Genomic DNA, 18,530 nt, shown 5'->3' with positions numbered 1-18,530 from the left:
TATTTCAGAATATTTTTGGCTTTATGTTTTTAAGTTTTACAATGTAGTGTTTTTATCTTCCTTTAGTTTCGTTCTGTACTGATATCATTATTTGGTATTGCCAGCAATTTTGTTAATTCGACAATACTTTTCATTATTGACGGTCATGGTAAAGGAACCAAATTTTGATTAATCACTAGCAGAAAGGAGAGAATAACGGAAGAGGGTTAAGAATTGGGAAGAATTGAAAGGTTTCTTAAGCCTCTGTTGGGGATGTCTTGTGAAGTCCTCAGTTACCATTCTAAGAATTCACACCATCTGACTTTTTTTGCTGTTGAAGGAGTTTGTTTGCGGCTCATTAGTTGATTCTGGGAATAAATTCCCAGATGTGTAGTGACCCTATCACTCTTATTGAGTATGGTGCTATCTTCAAAATTGAAATCATATGCTCTTATCACAGCTGCATCAGAAGAAGCTTTATCGTTGGCTTGCTTAGAATTTTGTTCATTAGTGTCATCATTCCTTTCGTACACCAAATTATCCTGATCTTCATCGCTTGAGTTATAATAACCACCCAACATTTCATTTCTATCTTGTTTGTATTTCCTCTTAATTTCTGAATTCACGGGTATCGTAACTCTTTCTATAGTGCAGGTTGGATATGGTACATTTTCAGACAAATAAGAGTTAACTTCTGTAGCAAATATCGTTGCGTCTTTATAATTTCCGTTCAACGAATTCATGATAAAGTTCAAACCTGCGGTTCTCTTAAGAATAGATGCGAGTGGCTTTAGTGCTTTATTTGGTTTAAACTTTATTTTTGTTGGAAGTGGTAATGTAAACATTGCCACTGTCGCTGGATCAACTACATTCTTCATCGCATTTGGTTTCAACGCGTTCCTGAAAGATGTATCATCAAATACAGGAGAGGAAGAGGGTGTTGGTGACTCAATATCTGAAAGTGATGAGAGTATACTGCTTGCTACACTATCATCTTCACAACTCTCGAGTTCATCTTCAACATCACCATTGAAATCATAATCGTCGTCTTCAATGTCCCCGTCCTCAGTCCGTATTAATGGGATTGAAATATGAGGTGAAAGCCTCAGACCATCTTTGGATTTATATTTAGAGTCCAATTGGTTTGCCAGTAGTTGTTGACTTCGCATCATTTCGAAATGTGATTTACAAGGACTTTCGGAATTCGTATTCTGCGGTGGGAACTGAAATTTCGGTTTAGAGCCGAATCTAGGTCCATTAAAGGGCAAAGTATTGTCCACTCGAGTAATGTTATGCTTGGGAGTACAAGGGGTTTGCAACATTTCTTGCTTCATTCAGTTATTCCAACTATAATGACAATTTGTACGCTGTTGGAAAATGGAAATTGATCCGGGGTAGTAATATCAAAAGATAAAACAGAATGGAACGGAATAATAAACGAAGAAACGATACGTGGCTAATGAAAGAAGAATAACTTGGGATGGGGCGAATAGGCTATTCGCCTTCTAAGATGGTATTTGTAATAAATAAAGAGACAAGAGTCATATACCCCACCTATCTAAGAAGTGGATAATCAATCTTGTCTCGAGAAATCATGAAAACTTTCATGCATGTATATACGTATGAAGATCTTCAAGAAAGTAAACAAACGCACATATTAAGACTGAAAAGGACAACAAACACTTCAGCTACACAGAAATTATTGTTTACACATCCGGATCATCACACGTAGAAACAACGATAGAATAACTGTTTCAATGGTCAATTCCTTGAGCTTAAAGAAAAGGATCTGAAGTGATTTTATCAAAAAGAGTTGAACCGCCACGGCTTTATCTGCAGTATTTGAATTGCATGAGACTAAAAAAATACAAGTATTCCTCATTAATTTCCCGCAGTGAGAAGGAGGAAATACAGAAAAGAAATGTTTTTGAAAAACAATAACATTCGAAAATGGTAAAACTAAAAGTGTTGGCAATAAGTAGGTAAGGCGGAATAATAGAATCAATCCGATCTGTTGGAGTAAACACAACTTATATGGAAGGAAAGCCTGTTTCAGATTTTCAGTAACCTGAGTTACATATGATTGTCCCTTCAATTTTTTAAGTGGGTAAAAATACTGAAATGAATGTGGAATACACACTCCAATCCAGGTAAAAATATTGATTGGTCAACTGAAAGAAAAACTAAGATATTTATAAATCTAGTATAAATTTTCAGGTAGGACATCGGAATGCATGATTGAATCGATCATGCTCGAATGAACCATAGCTTTGTAGGAATTAAATGTTAAAAAAAGAGCGCTTGACCAAATCTAGTTGAAGACGTAAACAACTATGTTGGTCAATCCTGTAAATATAAGTGTACAGCTGGACTGGTCCTAAAGATATTTGTATATCATATGCACCTCTAACAACGCTGATGATATCCTAATGTAGTATGCAACTCAGTTTTTTAATACATTAGGAAAATCCACTCCTGGATCATCATAAAAAAGATGGTGCATTATTCCGAGGAATTGGCATCTAGAAGGAATAAAACTAAGGTACTTTATTTCTTTTTCAATGGAAAGGATTGACACCCAGTATGATCTTCGCACTGTTGGTTGCAAATGTTCTAATGACCTTGGTGCTTTCCTCTTCCCTTAAATGCTCTTTTTCCGATCTTATTGTTCGACGTTACTATCGCTTGTTTACATTTTACCTTTATAGGAAATCAAGACTGCAGATTTGTTGAAGCATTTGTTAGCATTTATTTCTTTATCTAGGATTTAGATCCTTTTTTGCTCATGTTAATACCTGTCGAAAGAGGAAATCATAACGGTTTTTTTTGATTTGCGCTTCACGTGATAAGTTGGAGTTTCTTCTCGACCCTTTCATCGGGTTCCCACCACAGGGTCTAATGGCCCGTTATGAGCTTCGGCTTTACTTAAAAATAGATTACTTCCCGTTGCAACGCACTTTGCAGTAATTTTTAATAGCGGCTCTGGTAATTTACCAGAAATGAACAAAAACAAGAGATAATAGTACTGATTGTTTGCATAAACAGGAATAAGCATGAGTTACATGATCACCGTTATATTTTATTTCATTTTTTTTTGTCCACTCCGTGTCAGAATACATGTGTTCACGGAATCTGTCGGAATATAATGGCATGATTATCGTTTCGGGTGAATTAACGTCTTAACAGAAAATGTTCCATGAAACATTTAATAGCATGGCAGAATGGCTAGACTCATTTTTTTACTGTCCGAATACTATAACGATCACTATGGTTTCCTTTTCCGACTCGCTTAATATCGGTTGACACATCTCAACAGGTATTGATATCCGTTTGTATGTTTTTTCAAACGTCCAGCCGCAGATTCTTCTGATTTTCGGTGGAGAATATGGGTATAATATCATAAATCCGAAGCTAGCTTCGCAAATAGTTGATAGATAGACCGATCCATTAGCATCTGGATGATCAAATACCATTACACAGTCTTCTCTAGTTCCCAGTAGTCATTTCTGTAGGCCGTTTTAGTAGTACAGCATACCACATGTGACTTTTACATAAAGCACTACATTTTGTGACAGAGCGATAATGCTTTTTTTTTTGACGCGCGTCAGTGGCAATCCGAGGTGCTATCAACAAAATAGGGATGACATTCAGATATAATTGCGGCTGTTTGAAATAAAATCCAGAAGGATACTGTACTGTGCTCTTTGTTTCCTTATTGCTGTGAGAAACAGACACAAAAACAATTTATTATTGTATTGTGATAGAACTGACACAAGACACCATGATCGACACATAAAAATAAAAATATATAAATGGCGAATAAAGTATCTCTAATATTGAGAAGTTGTCTTTCCATACTTATCATTTCTGTGTCTTATCTGCTTCCATTAAGAGATTTCTCATCTGCATTTTGGTTATTACTAGTACAAAACTATCATTGCTTAATACAATCACTAAAATATCAACAACTATAGCGCTTTAATACTATCTTGCAATGTCAATTTTCAGGAAGAAACACAACCAACCAACTGGTGAAGAACAAACCACAGTTCAGCCACATGAAGATAACCAAAATACAGAAGAATCCCAAAATCCAGTGGAAAATCAAATTACGTCGTACAAGACCGTTGATCATATCAATGGATATCCTTTAGTCCAGCAAACTAAAGAAATATTGGATGGTATCTCTGTTGCCAGAGTTGTAAAGGCTAATACATTACCAACTGCTACAGCAATTTTGACCTCCAAACCTGTCAAGTTTGTGGAACCTGTAACTAAGATTGTGGATACTGTCGCTGACACTGGATTAACTGTAACAGAAAAGGTAATTCCTAGTTTGAAAACCAAGACTTATCAGAGACTCGGAGAAGAGGCTATGATCCCATATAATCTAACAAGTAAGGCTGTGAATAAAACTGTTGACACAACTGTGTCTTTTGCTGAGAATTACATTTATGAACCGACCCATAACCAAATTTTAAAGTTTAGACAATACTACAATGAAAAAGTCTATGACACTCACGGAAAGCCATTAATTAGAGGTTCGTTGGATCCACTTGTTTCTCCTTGTAACAAATGGTACGAATCTTTAATCAATTCTTCTTTCCCTGAGGGTAAAGAAGTTCCTACAAATGGATTCTCTAATGAATTGGATAGGTCATTTGCCTTAACTTTCAATGCTATTCAAAGAGCTGCTTCTGTTTTCAATAAAAGATCTAAGGAGACTATTTTGGCTCCATGCAATTACGTTAAACATGTTAACGATGTCTTGAACGTAAATTTGGACAACCAGGAGGATTTATCTTTGCCAAAAAGTTGGGTAGCCACCAAGGATTCTTTCCAAGAATTGAATCAGGAAACCATTGATTACATAAAATCTTTTTCCCCTTTAGCTTCTATTCCAGGTTTCAAAAAAAAAGGAACTACTTCCAATGATGAAGTTACGGCTGCAGCTGCCATTACTGAAGAACCTACAGAGAGTGAACAACAGGAGAATGGTATTGTAGCAGAACAAGCAAACGACCAACAAGTTCCTTCTTTAGAGATTCAACATGCTGAACCGATAGAAGCAAATTGATGAATGACATTATAGGAAATTGACCGCCAATGGATATTTTTCACCGTTGTCTCAACTGTTTGATAGTCCAGATGTTATGTTCGTCCTTTTTTTCTTCACTTTGCTCTTATATAATAAATATATATAGATTATTTTAAGTATTATTATTATTATCATCATCACTCGTTTATGAATCGATGTGTATCTGGAATGATGTATGCATTGAAGATCATGAAGCAGGAGAGAATATTGAATTATAACTCCTTGATATTCTCTCTTTTTTCTTTGATTGTCTAATCACATTAACGGATATTTTGTTTTGGTATTGTTCTCACTCTTTAATTTAACAGGGTATATGCTTCTTGCCTAATTTCTGCATGTACCTTAAACCAGGGTGATGTCAGCCGAAAAGAGGTCCTACAGCATTGTATTCATTGGGACTGTTTACATCCGTACATTTTGAGTATAGTATTTTGTTTTTTTTAATAGATCTTAAAACATACTCAACTAGGAATACATTTTTTATTTTTCTAACTTGGGAAGCCTGTGGTGTACTACCGTGACTGTGTTAGGGAGGCCTTGCCCTCGAGCGAGCGGCACTGGGCCAAGCCCCCCCCATTGTTCCTCCCTCTGGGGTCATGGCTCCTTCTCTCTAACTTCCCGCCGCTGGCCCACGATCATCCTTTTCCCTCTCTATTCTCTCACCAACTTTGGTGTCGTCTCTTCCCTAACCTCTGCCTAGCTACGGGCTGGATATTGTGTTTGTCTCATGCACGCTGTGCTGGATGCCAATTCTGGAAATCACTCTGGTAGCTCCTGCTCTGTGTTTGGGTGAGAGTGTCAATGAGCACTTTCAGCTTAGTGGAAAGTATCAAATAATTGTATACAGAAATTTCATTGAACTTTCAACACATAGTATTGGTTAATAGGTTATAGCACTAAAGAGCAGAACCACCAAGAGCAGAACCACCAAGAGCAGTATCCGTCAAAAAGTGAGTACAGCAACACTTGAAGAGTATCCTCGAGTCGATAGTTAACGTCACAAGTACATGGGAGAATAATCAAGAGAGAATCATGAGTTTTTGAATATGATGAACAACAATGAAAATATGAATGGAAAATAATGGGTAATCAATAACGTATTGATTGAAAGCATTCGAAAGAAAATGGTGAACCATGCCTGTTATTAAACCTACAGTTTATTCAGAGAAGTTAATACACTTGAAGTTGTAAACGGCCTGATGAAGACATAAATACTGAAGACTTAAGACGAATGGGCCAAACCAACATCGGGCATCAAATCATATATTCTATAAAGAGCATTACGATATGGCCCGATTTCGGTCATACACGCGAGCGTGGCTATGAAATACAACATAATTGAGAAACGGGACGTAACGAACTTCTAAGGGTTGGTTGATTGAACTCAGACTTCTTTCCAAACACGACAACTCTATCTGATTTGAGGATTAGAAAACTTATCACTCCTTCAACAAGAATGATACGTTTTCCGCATGATCAACGAACTTAATTTACTAACAATGTTCTAACAATATTTTATTGTTATTTTTTAATAGTGGCTTTCAAGGAATACCAAGTTATCGGTCGTCGTTTACCTACTGAATCCGTTCCTGAACCAAAGTTGTTCAGAATGAGAATCTTCGCACCAAACGACGTTGTTGCCAAGTCTCGTTACTGGTACTTCTTGCAAAAGTTGCACAAGGTCAAGAAGGCTTCCGGTGAAATCGTTTCTCTAAACGTTATCAGCGAAGCTCACCCAACTACCGTTAAGAACTTCGGTGTCTGGGTTAGATACGACTCTAGATCTGGTACTCACAACATGTACAAGGAAATCAGAGATGTTACCAGAGTTGGTGCCGTCGAATCTTTGTACCAAGACATGGCTGCCAGACACAGAGCTAGATTTAGATCTATCCACATCCTAAAGGTCGTCGAATTGGAAAAGACTGCTGACGTTAAGAGACAATACGTTAAGCAATTCTTGACCAAGGACTTGAAGTTCCCATTGCCTCACAGAGTTCAAAAATCTACCAAGGTTTTCGCTTACAAGAGACCAACCACTTTCTACTAAACTGCTGGGTACTAAAGTATATTTGTATTTACGATATCTTTCTTTATTGTATAAACCAGTAATTTGTCAATTATAGGGAAGTAATAAGAATCCATCATTTTGTTTTCATACATACACAGTAAGTATAGAAGTTCCTACTAATACAGTGATGCTGTACATTGATTAGTGGGTCCATAAGGAACCTCTGACGAAATGATGTTATGATGATTTTAGTGCGGGTAACATATAGCGTTTACTTGCCATGTGACTTCTTCACTTGTGAATTGATTTTTCGAGTGATAAATAAATAATCTGCGATAAATGATTCAAACATTTTAATGAAAGAAGCAATCGGTTGATGAGGTCAGTGTTTCAACTCATTGATCATGATGCAAGTTTTCTTCAACTGATCTATAATAGGTAACTTGTGCTCAAAACTGCAACTAAACTGGTAAACATTAGTTTCTACTGTCTTACTAAGGTTTGTCCGGTTATCGTTATTGTGTTCTGATTATTGATCTGGAACTTGACCACCATACGAAACACTTCCGATACGAACTGAAGTCAGAAATTCCAAAAGAAATCGACGAGATCCAATAGAGAAGAACATCCTAGCATTTTACTATTTTGAATAGATGGTTGACTACAATTCAAATGATTCTGGCAACGAAGCCGAGTTAAAACAGAGACTGAGTACTCCTAACGGAGTAAATACAAAGAAACAGAAGGAAACAGTTGTCTTGGGAAAGAGTCTGAGTGATGTTCATCTACCATTAACAGAAATTCATTTAAAGTCACATGAATGGTTTGGTGATTTCATTACAAAACACGAAATACCACGGAAACTATTCCATTCATCTATTGGTTTTATTACCCTATATCTTTACACTCAAAATGTTGATTACAAGAAAGTGAAATTTCCATTGATAGTAGGATTTACTGTCGTATTTATTTTAGACTTCATTCGTCTACGTTCTCCATTCTTCAATAAAATGTATTGTCGTTGTGTTGGGGCATTGATGAGGAAAAAAGAAATTCATACGTATAATGGAGTCCTATGGTACTTATTGGGCCTGACTTTTGCGTTCTCCTTTTTTAGTAAAGATATCGCGTTAATCTCACTGTTCTTACTAAGTTGGTCAGATACCGCTGCGTCTACTTTCGGTAGAAAGTACGGACACCTTACACCAAAATTGGCCAGAAATAAGTCTTTAGCAGGTTCCATTGCAGCCTTTTCCGTTGGTCTCATAACTTGTTACTCATTTTACGGATTCTTTGTGCCTCATTATAACTGGGTGAACAAACCAGGTGAAATCTCCTGGACCGAAGAGACAAGCAAACTAAACCTACTACAACTTTCGCTATTAGGTGGTTTTGTCGCAGCTTTGAGTGAAGGTATCGACTTGTTTAACTGGGATGATAACTTCACTATTCCAGTTCTATCCGCCATTTTCATGACAGCTGTCATCCGCATTTTCAAGAATTGAGGAGAGCGGTGCGTAGAGGCACCATTTACCATTACCTAGTTTGTATTTTACTTTTCGTGTTCCCTCCTCTTACCTTTACACTGAGCAGGCTTTTATCAAAACCTTCCTCACTGATGATGTACCACTTTCAATGATCGCATATGAAATTCAATCCCTTTGAATATTTGACTATAACCGGAGAACTTAAGATAGACGGGAGGAAATGACAGTTAATGATCACATTTCACACCTACATTTTTTGTATACAAGTCAATTGATTTGGCACATATATTCTACATCTCACCTTATGTATAGACTTGAATAAATTAAAAACTACCAGCAAATATTGTTTAATATACAACGTCTAGTTTGATGCTTTTGTGAACCGTATTGGCCATTGGAATGTGCTTGGTCTCGATATATGAAGAACAAACAGTGCAGTTCTTTATCTGGTCCCTTTATAACACGTGATTTATATATGTGGTGTCCAGATGTGTTTTCTTTTCATTTCTTTTTGAAATTTAACTAACATTGAAAAATTTTCGACAAGCTCATCTCATCAGTATTGAACTACAGAATGGTATTAACGTTTCGATTGAAGAATTAAGCACATCCATCATATCTACGATATCTCAAAGAACCCGTTGAATAATTAGGATCATCTAGCAACATACACATAAAAGACTTTTTAGCGATGGCCTACGTCTTGACAGAAACCTCAGCTGGGTATGCTCTTTTGAAAGCATCTGACAAGAAGATCTATAAGTCCTCTTCTTTGATTCAGGATTTGAACAGCAGTGACAAGGTCTTGAACCAATTCAAGATTGCTGCTTTCTCTAAATTTTCATCAGCTGCAAATGCTTTGGAAGAAGCTAACTCTGTGATTGATGGTAAAGTCTCTTCCCAATTGGAAAAACTGTTGGAAGAATGCAAGACCGACAAAAAGGCCACCTTAGTTGTTTCTGAAACTAAATTGGCAAACGCTATCAACAAGTTGGGTTTGAACTTCAACGTTGTCTCTGATGCCGTCACCTTAGATATTTACCGTGCAGTCAAGGAGTACTTGCCAGAACTTTTGCCAGGTTTGAACGATCAAGATCTTTCCAAGATGTCATTGGGTTTGGCTCACTCCATCGGTCGTCACAAATTGAAGTTCTCTGCTGATAAAGTTGATGTTATGATCATCCAAGCTATTGCTTTGCTAGACGATCTAGATAAAGAATTAAACACTTACGCTATGAGATGTAAGGAATGGTACGGTTGGCATTTCCCAGAATTGGCCAAGATTGTTACTGATTCTGTTGCTTACGCCAGAATAATCTTGACCATGGGTATTAGAGTTAATGCTGCTGAAACTGACATGTCTGAAATTTTGCCTGAAGAAATTGAAGAGAGAGTCAAGACCGCTGCCGAAGTCTCCATGGGTACTGAAATTACCCCAGTTGATTTGATTAATATCAAGTGTTTAGCCGAACAAATTGTTGAATTTGCTGCCTACAGAGAACAACTTTCTAACTATTTGTCTTCAAGAATGAAGGCTATTGCTCCAAATTTGACTCAATTAGTTGGTGAATTGGTTGGTGCTAGATTGATCGCACACTCTGGTTCTTTAATCTCTTTGGCCAAGTCTCCAGCTTCCACCATCCAAATCTTGGGTGCTGAAAAGGCTCTTTTCAGAGCATTGAAAACTAAGCATGACACTCCTAAATATGGTCTATTGTACCACGCTTCCTTGGTTGGCCAAGCATCTGGTAAGAACAAGGGTAAGATTGCCAGAGTTTTGGCTGCTAAGGCTGCCGTTTCTTTGCGTTACGATGCTTTGGCTGAAGATAGAGACGATTCTGGTGACATCGGTTTGGAATCCAGAGCTAAGGTAGAATCAAGATTGTCCCAATTAGAAGGCAGAGACTTGAGAACCACACCAAAGGTCGTCCGTGAGCACAAGAAGACTGAAATCACAGAGGCTAGAGCATACAACGCAGATGCTGACACCGTGTCTTCAGCTGCTGCTCCTGCTGACTCTGATGATGAATCCGAGGACGAGGAAGAAACCAAGGAAGAAAAGAAATCTAAGAAGGATAAGAAGGATAAGAAGAGAAAGAGAGACGATGATGAAGAGTCTAAGGAATCTAAGAAGTCTAAGAAGGAGAAGAAAGACAAGAAGGAAAAGAAGGAAAAGAAGGAAAAGAAAGAAAAAAAGGATAAGAAATCTAAGAAGGAAAAGAAATAGATATAGTATTCACATTAAAACCCCACTCTTTTGCATTAAATCTCTAATAACCTCGTATAAATCTGTTCCATTACATACGAACATACTATGTGTGTACCTCTGTAAATTAGTCTGTATCAAATTCAAACAAAATATAATAATTGAATTATTGTCATACGCTGTACTCTTCTTCTCATTGTCATCGTCAATGGCTTTGATAGTTACATCAAAATATTCACTGATGAAAATGTTGAAATATACAATTCTTAAATTCGGACAAGTTGGCGATGAGATGAGGCAGAAAGAAAGCAACAGGATTTGATAATAAGGATATTCGACCACAATACGAATTCTACGAGGCATACAGTTACTTCAAAGCCATGGGTAAGATTACTTCTATATCTTTGGAAGAAACAAATCGAATTAGGGCAAGTTTAGGTTTGAAGACTATACCTAGGCCCACTGAGACGTCAACAGAATCAAAAGAAGGTGCATCTGATACAAATAGGAAAGTACGAAGATCTAGTCAGCTAAGTTCACGTCCCTCCGAAAAGGATTGTGCTTCTGGAAAAATAAATGGAAGCGCTCAAGATCGTGATAAAAAGATTGGTCAACTAAAACAAAGAATATATGAATCAAAGGAAGCAGTGGACCAAAGAGCGACTACTGATAAAGAATCTATTGATGACTGGCTTTCCAAAATTGGGAAACCTATCACTCACAAAGAATCTTCTGCTGAAAATGCTACTGTACATGATGACATTACGCATCACCATATCCCAGTATCAGATGAACTGAAATCTATTGCTGAACAGAAAGCAGTCATTTTTACATTGAAAGAAACTTCAGTGACAAACGACGAAGAGAATATTGATGACGAAAACATATTAGAGAATGAGAAGCTAGTTCATGATAAACAGGATGCCAAAAATCTTAAGCTACGGCAATTGAATAAAGATAGAAAACTAAACAAAATCTCCATCTTTGATTACAGCGATGAGGCTAATGATACAAACTCAAGATCTGACATACCATTACACGACTCCTTAGTAAATGATAAACCATTACCTGTTCACCAGTCTCTCCCTAAGAGGGTCAAAATTGAAAGTGACTCAGATGATGAGCAACCATATCAAGATTACGCACCAGTCAAGATTAAAAGGCGAAAGAAGAAATCAAATCAAAACCAGAAACCGAGAAGAATAGACACAGCGAGAATGGTGAAAGTTGATCTTTTGGAAGATGATGAGGATTTCTCAGACCGGCCAATTCAGGCAGTTGTCAAAGTCAAACAGAAACGCAGTAATGAGGAAATAACAGGGATAAAGAATTCATTGGAGTTGGAAAAACTCGAAGGACAGCAAAGAAGCAAAGGAATTCATATGTTGAACAATAGTGATAAAGGAATTCTTCTGGATGAAACCGATGAATTTTTGGATTCTTTGAAGGCGAACGTTCTTGACAGAGAACCTGTTAATGATGATTTGCCCATAAAAATCGATTTGAAACCAGTGCAAAAAGATAAAACGGGAACTATTCCAGCAACATTAGTCACCGATAACGATATCACGCAACCTGATTTCTCAGGAGGTGTGGCAGGAATGTTGAACTTCTTGAAGGAACGAAATATAATTAAGCAAGACGATCGCCCCAATATGGGAAGCGACAGTAAAAAACACGGAACGGATGTCAGGAAAGAGTTTGAGATCTTAAACGGCATTGTGAATTCCCTTAAGACTGTTGACGAAAAGTTGGACTCCAATGATGTAAACTTTTCTGAGGACGAATTGCGTAAGATTAAAGCTGCGCAAGCGGAAGAAATGGCATTGAAAATTCAACGTATACAAGAGGAAAAACTAAGAGACTACAACCCAACGGTCGAACTCGCATATCAGGATTCCGAGGGTAATGAGTTGAAAACTAAAGAGGCCTATAAACAACTTTCTCAAGCATGGCATGGGACAAAATCCAGTAAGAAGACTTTGGAAAGACAACGGAAGAAAATGGCGGACAGAAAGAAACAATTGGAAAGAGACTCATACTTGGGACTATAGAACCTTACATATCACACTTATTCAAAGTAATTAGAGTTAAAACCTATGGCATTTTGAATTGACGCTTCCTAGAAAATTGTCTTGCTCTGCCCACAGCAATCACGAGCTAGCACCATTCTGCAGAGAACCCTTTGTGCTTGGCTTTCCACGTGACTGCCAAAAAACGTTAACAACGTCAGCAAGCAAAAACATCACATCGGTCAGAAAGAAAGAAAAAAGACTGGAAATATATAATATAATAACATGGCATCAATTTTTGGCGACTTGTAATAGAAAGAGATACTTCTTACATAGTGACAGTCGGCTCTAAAATCGCTGCTCGCTCCATAAAGTAACAGTTCTTTTCGATCTATTCTATCGTTTGCTAAATTATTCTCATTCAACTTCGTTCCACTCGCTTTATTGATTTTAAGAAGGTGTGAATAAAATAAGCGAAAAATGATTGTAACTTCCAAGAGCGTCACTTCGAAGCGCCGTCCTTCGATCAATAAAACATTTTCAGATGTTAACTTTGTCAACCAGGTACAAATACCGTTCCAGGAAAATTACAGGTCTCATAAACATTCAACTTCGTTCAATGAGGTCAGAAGACTGCAAAATCAGACGTGGAAAGAGCAATTTGTCAATCTATTTCCCAAGGATGTACAAGAGTATTTACCGGAAGTGAATGTTCACATATCTATTTTATGCCTTATATGGTATATGACTTCTTCTGTTTCATCAAACCTGTCAAAAGCCATTTTATCCCGATTTCCACATCCTGTTGGTTTAACGGAATTGCAGTTCCTTCTAAGCGCATCGCTATGTCTCGCGTTTGTAACGTTTGCTAACTATTTGCATGCACCACAGGTATCTTCATCAAAATTGAAGAATACAGTTCTAAACTTCCCGGAAGGAATTCTACCCACTTATTTGAATGGATCATTTTCGAGATGCATATTAAACACTTTCCTGGTACCATCTAAAGTCATATGGTATACAACTTTCCCAATGGGTATTTTCCAATTTGTAGGGCATATTACCTCTCATAAATCCACATCTTTGATTCCAGTTTCCTTGGTGCATTCTGTTAAAGCTTTATCTCCAATCGCGACCGTGTGCTATTATAGATTCGCAAAAGGAAGACAATATAACAATATGACTTACTATACCCTTATTCCTTTGATCCTTGGTGTTATCATTACGTGTTGGACATCCCAAAACAATAAAAGCAAACTTACGGAGACTGATAAAACAACTTTCTCAATGGGTCTATCGTTTGCTTTTATTTCTATGGTGATCTTTGTATCACAAAACATTTTTGCCAAAGGAATTTTGACAGTTAAGTCAAAAGATGTTCTACCCTGTAAGAACAAATCACAACTGAATCTAGTAGAGCTAAAGTCCCAGAAAGACTCACCGATCCAGTTGGACAAAATTACCATTTTATTCTATTGCTCATGTGTCGGTTTTATTTTAACTTTCCCAATCTTCGTATCGAACGAAGTTTTTTCCAGCTCTACCTCAGTTTTCGCTGATTTGTCGCCGAGCGTAATGACACTAGTTCTAATTCACGGGGTTGCTCATTTCTTCCAAGCCATGTTAGCATTCCAACTAATCGGTATGCTAAGTCCCGTTACTTATTCGATTGCAAACATCATGAAACGGATCGTGATCATCGGAGTAGCGTTCATTTGGGAATCGAATTTGTCGATCAATCAACTATTCGGATTGATTTTAACGATCAGTGGATTGTACGGATATGACAAGTGGGGGAACAAAAAAGTAAACTGTTCACTATAGGCACTTCTTTTTTTTTCACTACTGTATTATAAGCATACCTGTTTGACGATGTTCTCAAGCGACTATATTAAAACAACGACATTTTCAATTCCTTTTGTTATTGCATGCATTTATTCTTTCACTTAAAACATTCATCCTCAAACCTTCTAGTTTAATCATTATTTGGAACCTCCAGTGTAAAATAGTAGTTACTCGTTATTTAGAATATACAATTGAAATACTGATATTACGCGCCGTTTACTGGAAAACTTGAGCATCATTTCCACAGTATATATTGACGTGGTTTTATTAAGCTACGATATGAAGACCAGTTTCCGCTAGTTAAGATTCAGATCAGATCAACCCGATACTTCTCAATCAAAAAAAAGTATAGCCAACATACTGGATCAATTTTTTTAAATATGAGTACAGCGGGGAATATTATACTTGCTAAGTATGTAAATCTTATTATGAATTATGAGTTATGAGCAAAGTGACGCGGAAGACTAAGGTATTATTGTTTATGATTTATCTCACAGTGTTTTCTGTTTGTTTGTTTGTTTTTTGACATTTCTTAATGCTTAGCAACTGGAGTTTCACCGGTCAACTTGCCGACAAATTCTCTTGCAATGTCACCACAACCAACCATAAACACGGTTTGCCAGATACCTAAACCAATTCTTGGAGTGACCCCACGGTATAGACCCTTAACACCGTTAGATTGGTAAATGTATCTGAAGGCTTTGCCCACAGTTAAATCCTTTGGCCTGTTTGGATCATTGGTCTTAGATTGCATCTCAACTCTGATAACTTCGATAGGTTGGTTCCAAGCAGACAAACCACCACCGATGGCGGAAGCGAAGATCTTTTCCAATGCAGTTAATTTATCATCTGGATTAGTCTTACCAGTGAATTTTCTCAAACCTTCTTCGACCAATCTAGAGAAACCGAAACGAGAACCCCAGTTGGTCATTTGTCTGATGGCAACAGCATTGACACCCTTGTTAATACCCCTGATACCTTCCTTGTTGTAAATTTCCTTGAAGGCAGCCCAAGATGATTGCTTAGCACCTGCAGCAGCACTCTTGTGCTTGGTAATTTCAACAGTCTTCATACAAGTACAGAAACCCATTGTCAAATATGCTTGTGCTACACCACCAGAAACACCACCCATGATACCAGCACCGAAATTGTTCAATCCCAATTTCTTAAAGTGATATTCAGCTTCTGCAGATACGAACAATAGCACAGCACCCTTAGTAGATGCTTCAATCCATGCCCATGGAATCAACCCTTGGTAGAACCCAAATACACCACCACGAGACCAAATGTGATTAATGGCTTGGAAAAACGTGAATTGTCTATTAGCTGCCATAGTGGTCTTGACCACTTCTAATGGCTGACCTAAAGTAGTCACTTCACACATATTCAAACCGGCTCCCAACAAAATGTTGGAGAATGAAATTGGCTTCTTCTTCAATTCAACTGGCTGGGATGACATTGTTTCCTTCCTTGAACTTCTAGTTCCTTAGCTCTTGTGCTTCCTCACTGTTTTGATGTTGATGCTTCTCTCTTCGACAGATGACTCAAGTATCTAACGAAAGGCTATCTGATTTATACAAGTTCGATCCTGGACCTACTTCAAAAGAATAAAACAAATTGACTCTATAATTGTTAGCAATCAAGACTCAGCCTTAATTCTCCGAAACTCCGAGCCAGTGAAAAACGGAAAACACCCAAATCAATTCTATTTTGTTAAATGAAACAAACAGTCAAGGTTTCTCCTCTAAGGCTTTATCTTTTCAAAGATCCAAGTTTAGAGATTTTTCTTTTCCATCTTCAATGGGATGAAAAAAATTTTGAGATTTCGAGATTCCTGTGGGAAAACGAACAATATAGGTTGCCAGTCCCGGCATTTAGGGCCCTGATAGTGGTTTTTTACACGTGAGTAATGTATTATTTGGTATTTATGTATACAATTTCTGCTTTATGTGGACTCAAATGCAGTCAAACGAGCGTTCTACCGGCTTGTAGAAAGTTTCGTCACGTTAGTGAGGATCCTTGTAAACCAGGTTTAAAGGGAGCAACTTACAAATTTATCTTGTCGATCGTACCGTAAATTGGGCATTGCGGGCATTGCACTTTAGTGTTCAATTCAATGTCAGCATCAACTTTCAGCCCGGTGCAATGTTTACTGTTATGTAATATCTTGGTCCCAGTGTGACTCTTTCCTCGTAAAGGAAAAGCGGATATCGAACGCCGTTCGAAAAATTCGATGTTTGACATATAAAGCGATGAGCAATGAGTGCTACAGAGAGAGAGTTGTAACTCTCTCAGACATACTCAAGAGGCCACCATGCTAGCACTGCTAATCAGAATTCAAGGCATAAGGTGTATACTCTACCCATTGAGGAAAAAATGTCCGAAGAAGTGACTATTGAAAAGATTTCTAGACCAGCTATGCTGTCTCCTCAATCGTCCCGGCAGCTATTGATGAGAAAAGAAGTGGACGTTGATAACAAGTTCGCTGATCTTGAGGCTACTCAAACTTATAACGAGCAAACGAGGCCTGTTGAGTCTGGCGTAAAGAGACCCAGCTTCATTCAGGATGACGGATTGTTTTATCCGGAAGGTGGGTTTGCCGCATGGTTGGTGATATTCGGTTGTTTTTGCGGGTTTATTCCAGTTTTCGGTATGTTGAACACTATTGGTGTCATGGAAAACTTTATTGAAAGAAACCAGTTGTCGAGTACCTCATCATCTACCGTAGGTTGGATTTTCTCCATTTTTTCGTTTGTTAATTTCGCAAGTTGCATCTTTTCAGGAACTTATTTTGACAGAAACGGTGCCAAGGGCCCATTGATTGTTGGTTCTGTACTGCATGTTGGTGGGCTCTTTGGTATGGCTAATTCTACTGAACTCTGGCAGTTCATCTTGTCCTTTTCAATCGTTACCGGACTTGGTAATGGTATTCTAATGAGTCCATTGATCAGTGTGCCTTCTCATTACTTCCTGGTTAAGCGTGGTACCGCAACTGCAATAGCTACCACTGGCGGTTCCATCGGTGGTGTCATTTTCCCTGTTATTCTAAGAAAGTTCTTTGCAATGGAGAAGGACTCGGACCCATTTTATGGTTTCGTATGGGGCCTTAGAACTTTAGGATTTGTTAATTTGTTCCTATTGATTGTCGCTTTAGTCTTAGCAAAGGAGAGATTGCCACATAAAAAGTTAAATGAACGTGAAAGAGCAATACCTACTTGGAGGCGTGTTTTCAACACTTACATCTTGCAAAGTTTTGATATCTTCGGTTTCAAAGATTTGAAGTACACTTTCTGTGTCATGGGAACTGTGTTTGGTGAAATTAGCATAATCTCTGGTATCACCTACTTCACCTCATATGCAATGAAACAAGGTCTATCGCAATCTGATAGTTATCTATTGGTCATGGTAGTTAACCTTGCCGGTATACCAGGGAGATGGTTACCAGGATTCTTCAGTGATATCTTCGGAAGGTTTAACGTTGCAATGATTACGCTAGTGTTTCTTGGCATAATAACTTTTGTGATGTGGTTACCTTTTGCCACTACCAGAGCGGTGTTATTCGCATTCAGTGCCATTTATGGATTTTCTTCCGGAAGTATCTTCAGTATCTTACCTGTCTGCTGTGGACAAATCTCAAAGACTGAAGAATTCGGAAGAAGATATTCTACAATGTACTTTGTTGTCGCATTTGGTACTTTAGTAGCAGTTCCTATTACAGGTGCCATCATCGGACCAGAAAAGAGTTTCAAGGGCTATGACCACTATGTAATTTGGTGCGGTGTCACGTCATTTGTCTCTGCTATATGTTATATGATTTCCAAGACATTAGCAGTGGGCTTCAATATGAAGAGATTCTAAAATGCCATCCACAACTATTCCCAAACTTGTTTTA

At 37.8% G+C, this 18,530-nt stretch overlaps 9 protein-coding genes across 9 annotated transcripts; 7 read left to right on the top strand and 2 right to left on the bottom strand.

Moving 5' to 3' along the window:
* Nucleotides 1–272: 272 nt before the first annotated feature.
* SFG1 (Sfg1p) lies at nucleotides 273–1,313 on the bottom strand (the record flags this gene model as incomplete). Its single annotated transcript, XM_455475.1, has 1 exon — nucleotides 273–1,313. One exon carries the CDS (start codon nucleotides 1,311–1,313, stop codon nucleotides 273–275), a length of 1,041 nt encoding a protein of 346 aa, XP_455475.1.
* A 2,660-nt stretch (nucleotides 1,314–3,973) lies between these two features.
* SPS4 (Sps4p) lies at nucleotides 3,974–5,056 on the top strand (the record flags this gene model as incomplete). Its single annotated transcript, XM_455474.1, has 1 exon — nucleotides 3,974–5,056. One exon carries the CDS (start codon nucleotides 3,974–3,976, stop codon nucleotides 5,054–5,056), a length of 1,083 nt encoding a protein of 360 aa, XP_455474.1.
* A 1,630-nt stretch (nucleotides 5,057–6,686) lies between these two features.
* RPL20B (60S ribosomal protein eL20) lies at nucleotides 6,687–7,127 on the top strand (the record flags this gene model as incomplete). Its single annotated transcript, XM_455473.2, has 1 exon — nucleotides 6,687–7,127. The coding sequence occupies one exon, from the start codon at nucleotides 6,687–6,689 to the stop codon at nucleotides 7,125–7,127; it is 441 nt and encodes a 146-aa protein (XP_455473.2).
* A 614-nt stretch (nucleotides 7,128–7,741) lies between these two features.
* DGK1 (diacylglycerol kinase) lies at nucleotides 7,742–8,593 on the top strand (the record flags this gene model as incomplete). The annotated part of the gene is made up of 1 exon (XM_455472.1): nucleotides 7,742–8,593. One exon carries the CDS (start codon nucleotides 7,742–7,744, stop codon nucleotides 8,591–8,593), a length of 852 nt encoding a protein of 283 aa, XP_455472.1.
* A 673-nt stretch (nucleotides 8,594–9,266) lies between these two features.
* Nucleotides 9,267–10,802, top strand: NOP58 (RNA-processing protein NOP58; the record flags this gene model as incomplete). Its single annotated transcript, XM_455471.1, has 1 exon — nucleotides 9,267–10,802. One exon carries the CDS (start codon nucleotides 9,267–9,269, stop codon nucleotides 10,800–10,802), a length of 1,536 nt encoding a protein of 511 aa, XP_455471.1.
* A 359-nt stretch (nucleotides 10,803–11,161) lies between these two features.
* SNU66 (U4/U6-U5 snRNP complex subunit SNU66) lies at nucleotides 11,162–12,835 on the top strand (the record flags this gene model as incomplete). Its single annotated transcript, XM_455470.1, has 1 exon — nucleotides 11,162–12,835. One exon carries the CDS (start codon nucleotides 11,162–11,164, stop codon nucleotides 12,833–12,835), a length of 1,674 nt encoding a protein of 557 aa, XP_455470.1.
* A 438-nt stretch (nucleotides 12,836–13,273) lies between these two features.
* Nucleotides 13,274–14,617, top strand: SLY41 (Sly41p; the record flags this gene model as incomplete). The annotated part of the gene is made up of 1 exon (XM_455469.1): nucleotides 13,274–14,617. The coding sequence occupies one exon, from the start codon at nucleotides 13,274–13,276 to the stop codon at nucleotides 14,615–14,617; it is 1,344 nt and encodes a 447-aa protein (XP_455469.1).
* A 553-nt stretch (nucleotides 14,618–15,170) lies between these two features.
* On the bottom strand, nucleotides 15,171–16,097 carry YHM2 (Yhm2p; the record flags this gene model as incomplete). The annotated part of the gene is made up of 1 exon (XM_455468.1): nucleotides 15,171–16,097. One exon carries the CDS (start codon nucleotides 16,095–16,097, stop codon nucleotides 15,171–15,173), a length of 927 nt encoding a protein of 308 aa, XP_455468.1.
* Nucleotides 16,098–17,014: 917 nt separating this feature from the next.
* Nucleotides 17,015–18,496, top strand: MCH5 (riboflavin transporter; the record flags this gene model as incomplete). The annotated part of the gene is made up of 1 exon (XM_455467.1): nucleotides 17,015–18,496. One exon carries the CDS (start codon nucleotides 17,015–17,017, stop codon nucleotides 18,494–18,496), a length of 1,482 nt encoding a protein of 493 aa, XP_455467.1.
* Between the last annotated feature and the right edge of the window lie 34 nt (nucleotides 18,497–18,530).

This window comes from Kluyveromyces lactis (assembly GCF_000002515.2).
Source record: "Kluyveromyces lactis strain NRRL Y-1140 chromosome F complete sequence".
NCBI classification, from domain to species: domain Eukaryota; kingdom Fungi; phylum Ascomycota; class Saccharomycetes; order Saccharomycetales; family Saccharomycetaceae; genus Kluyveromyces; species Kluyveromyces lactis.
The sequence above is the reverse complement of the archived record's forward strand: the minus strand, read 5'-3'. Positions and strand labels throughout refer to the sequence as shown.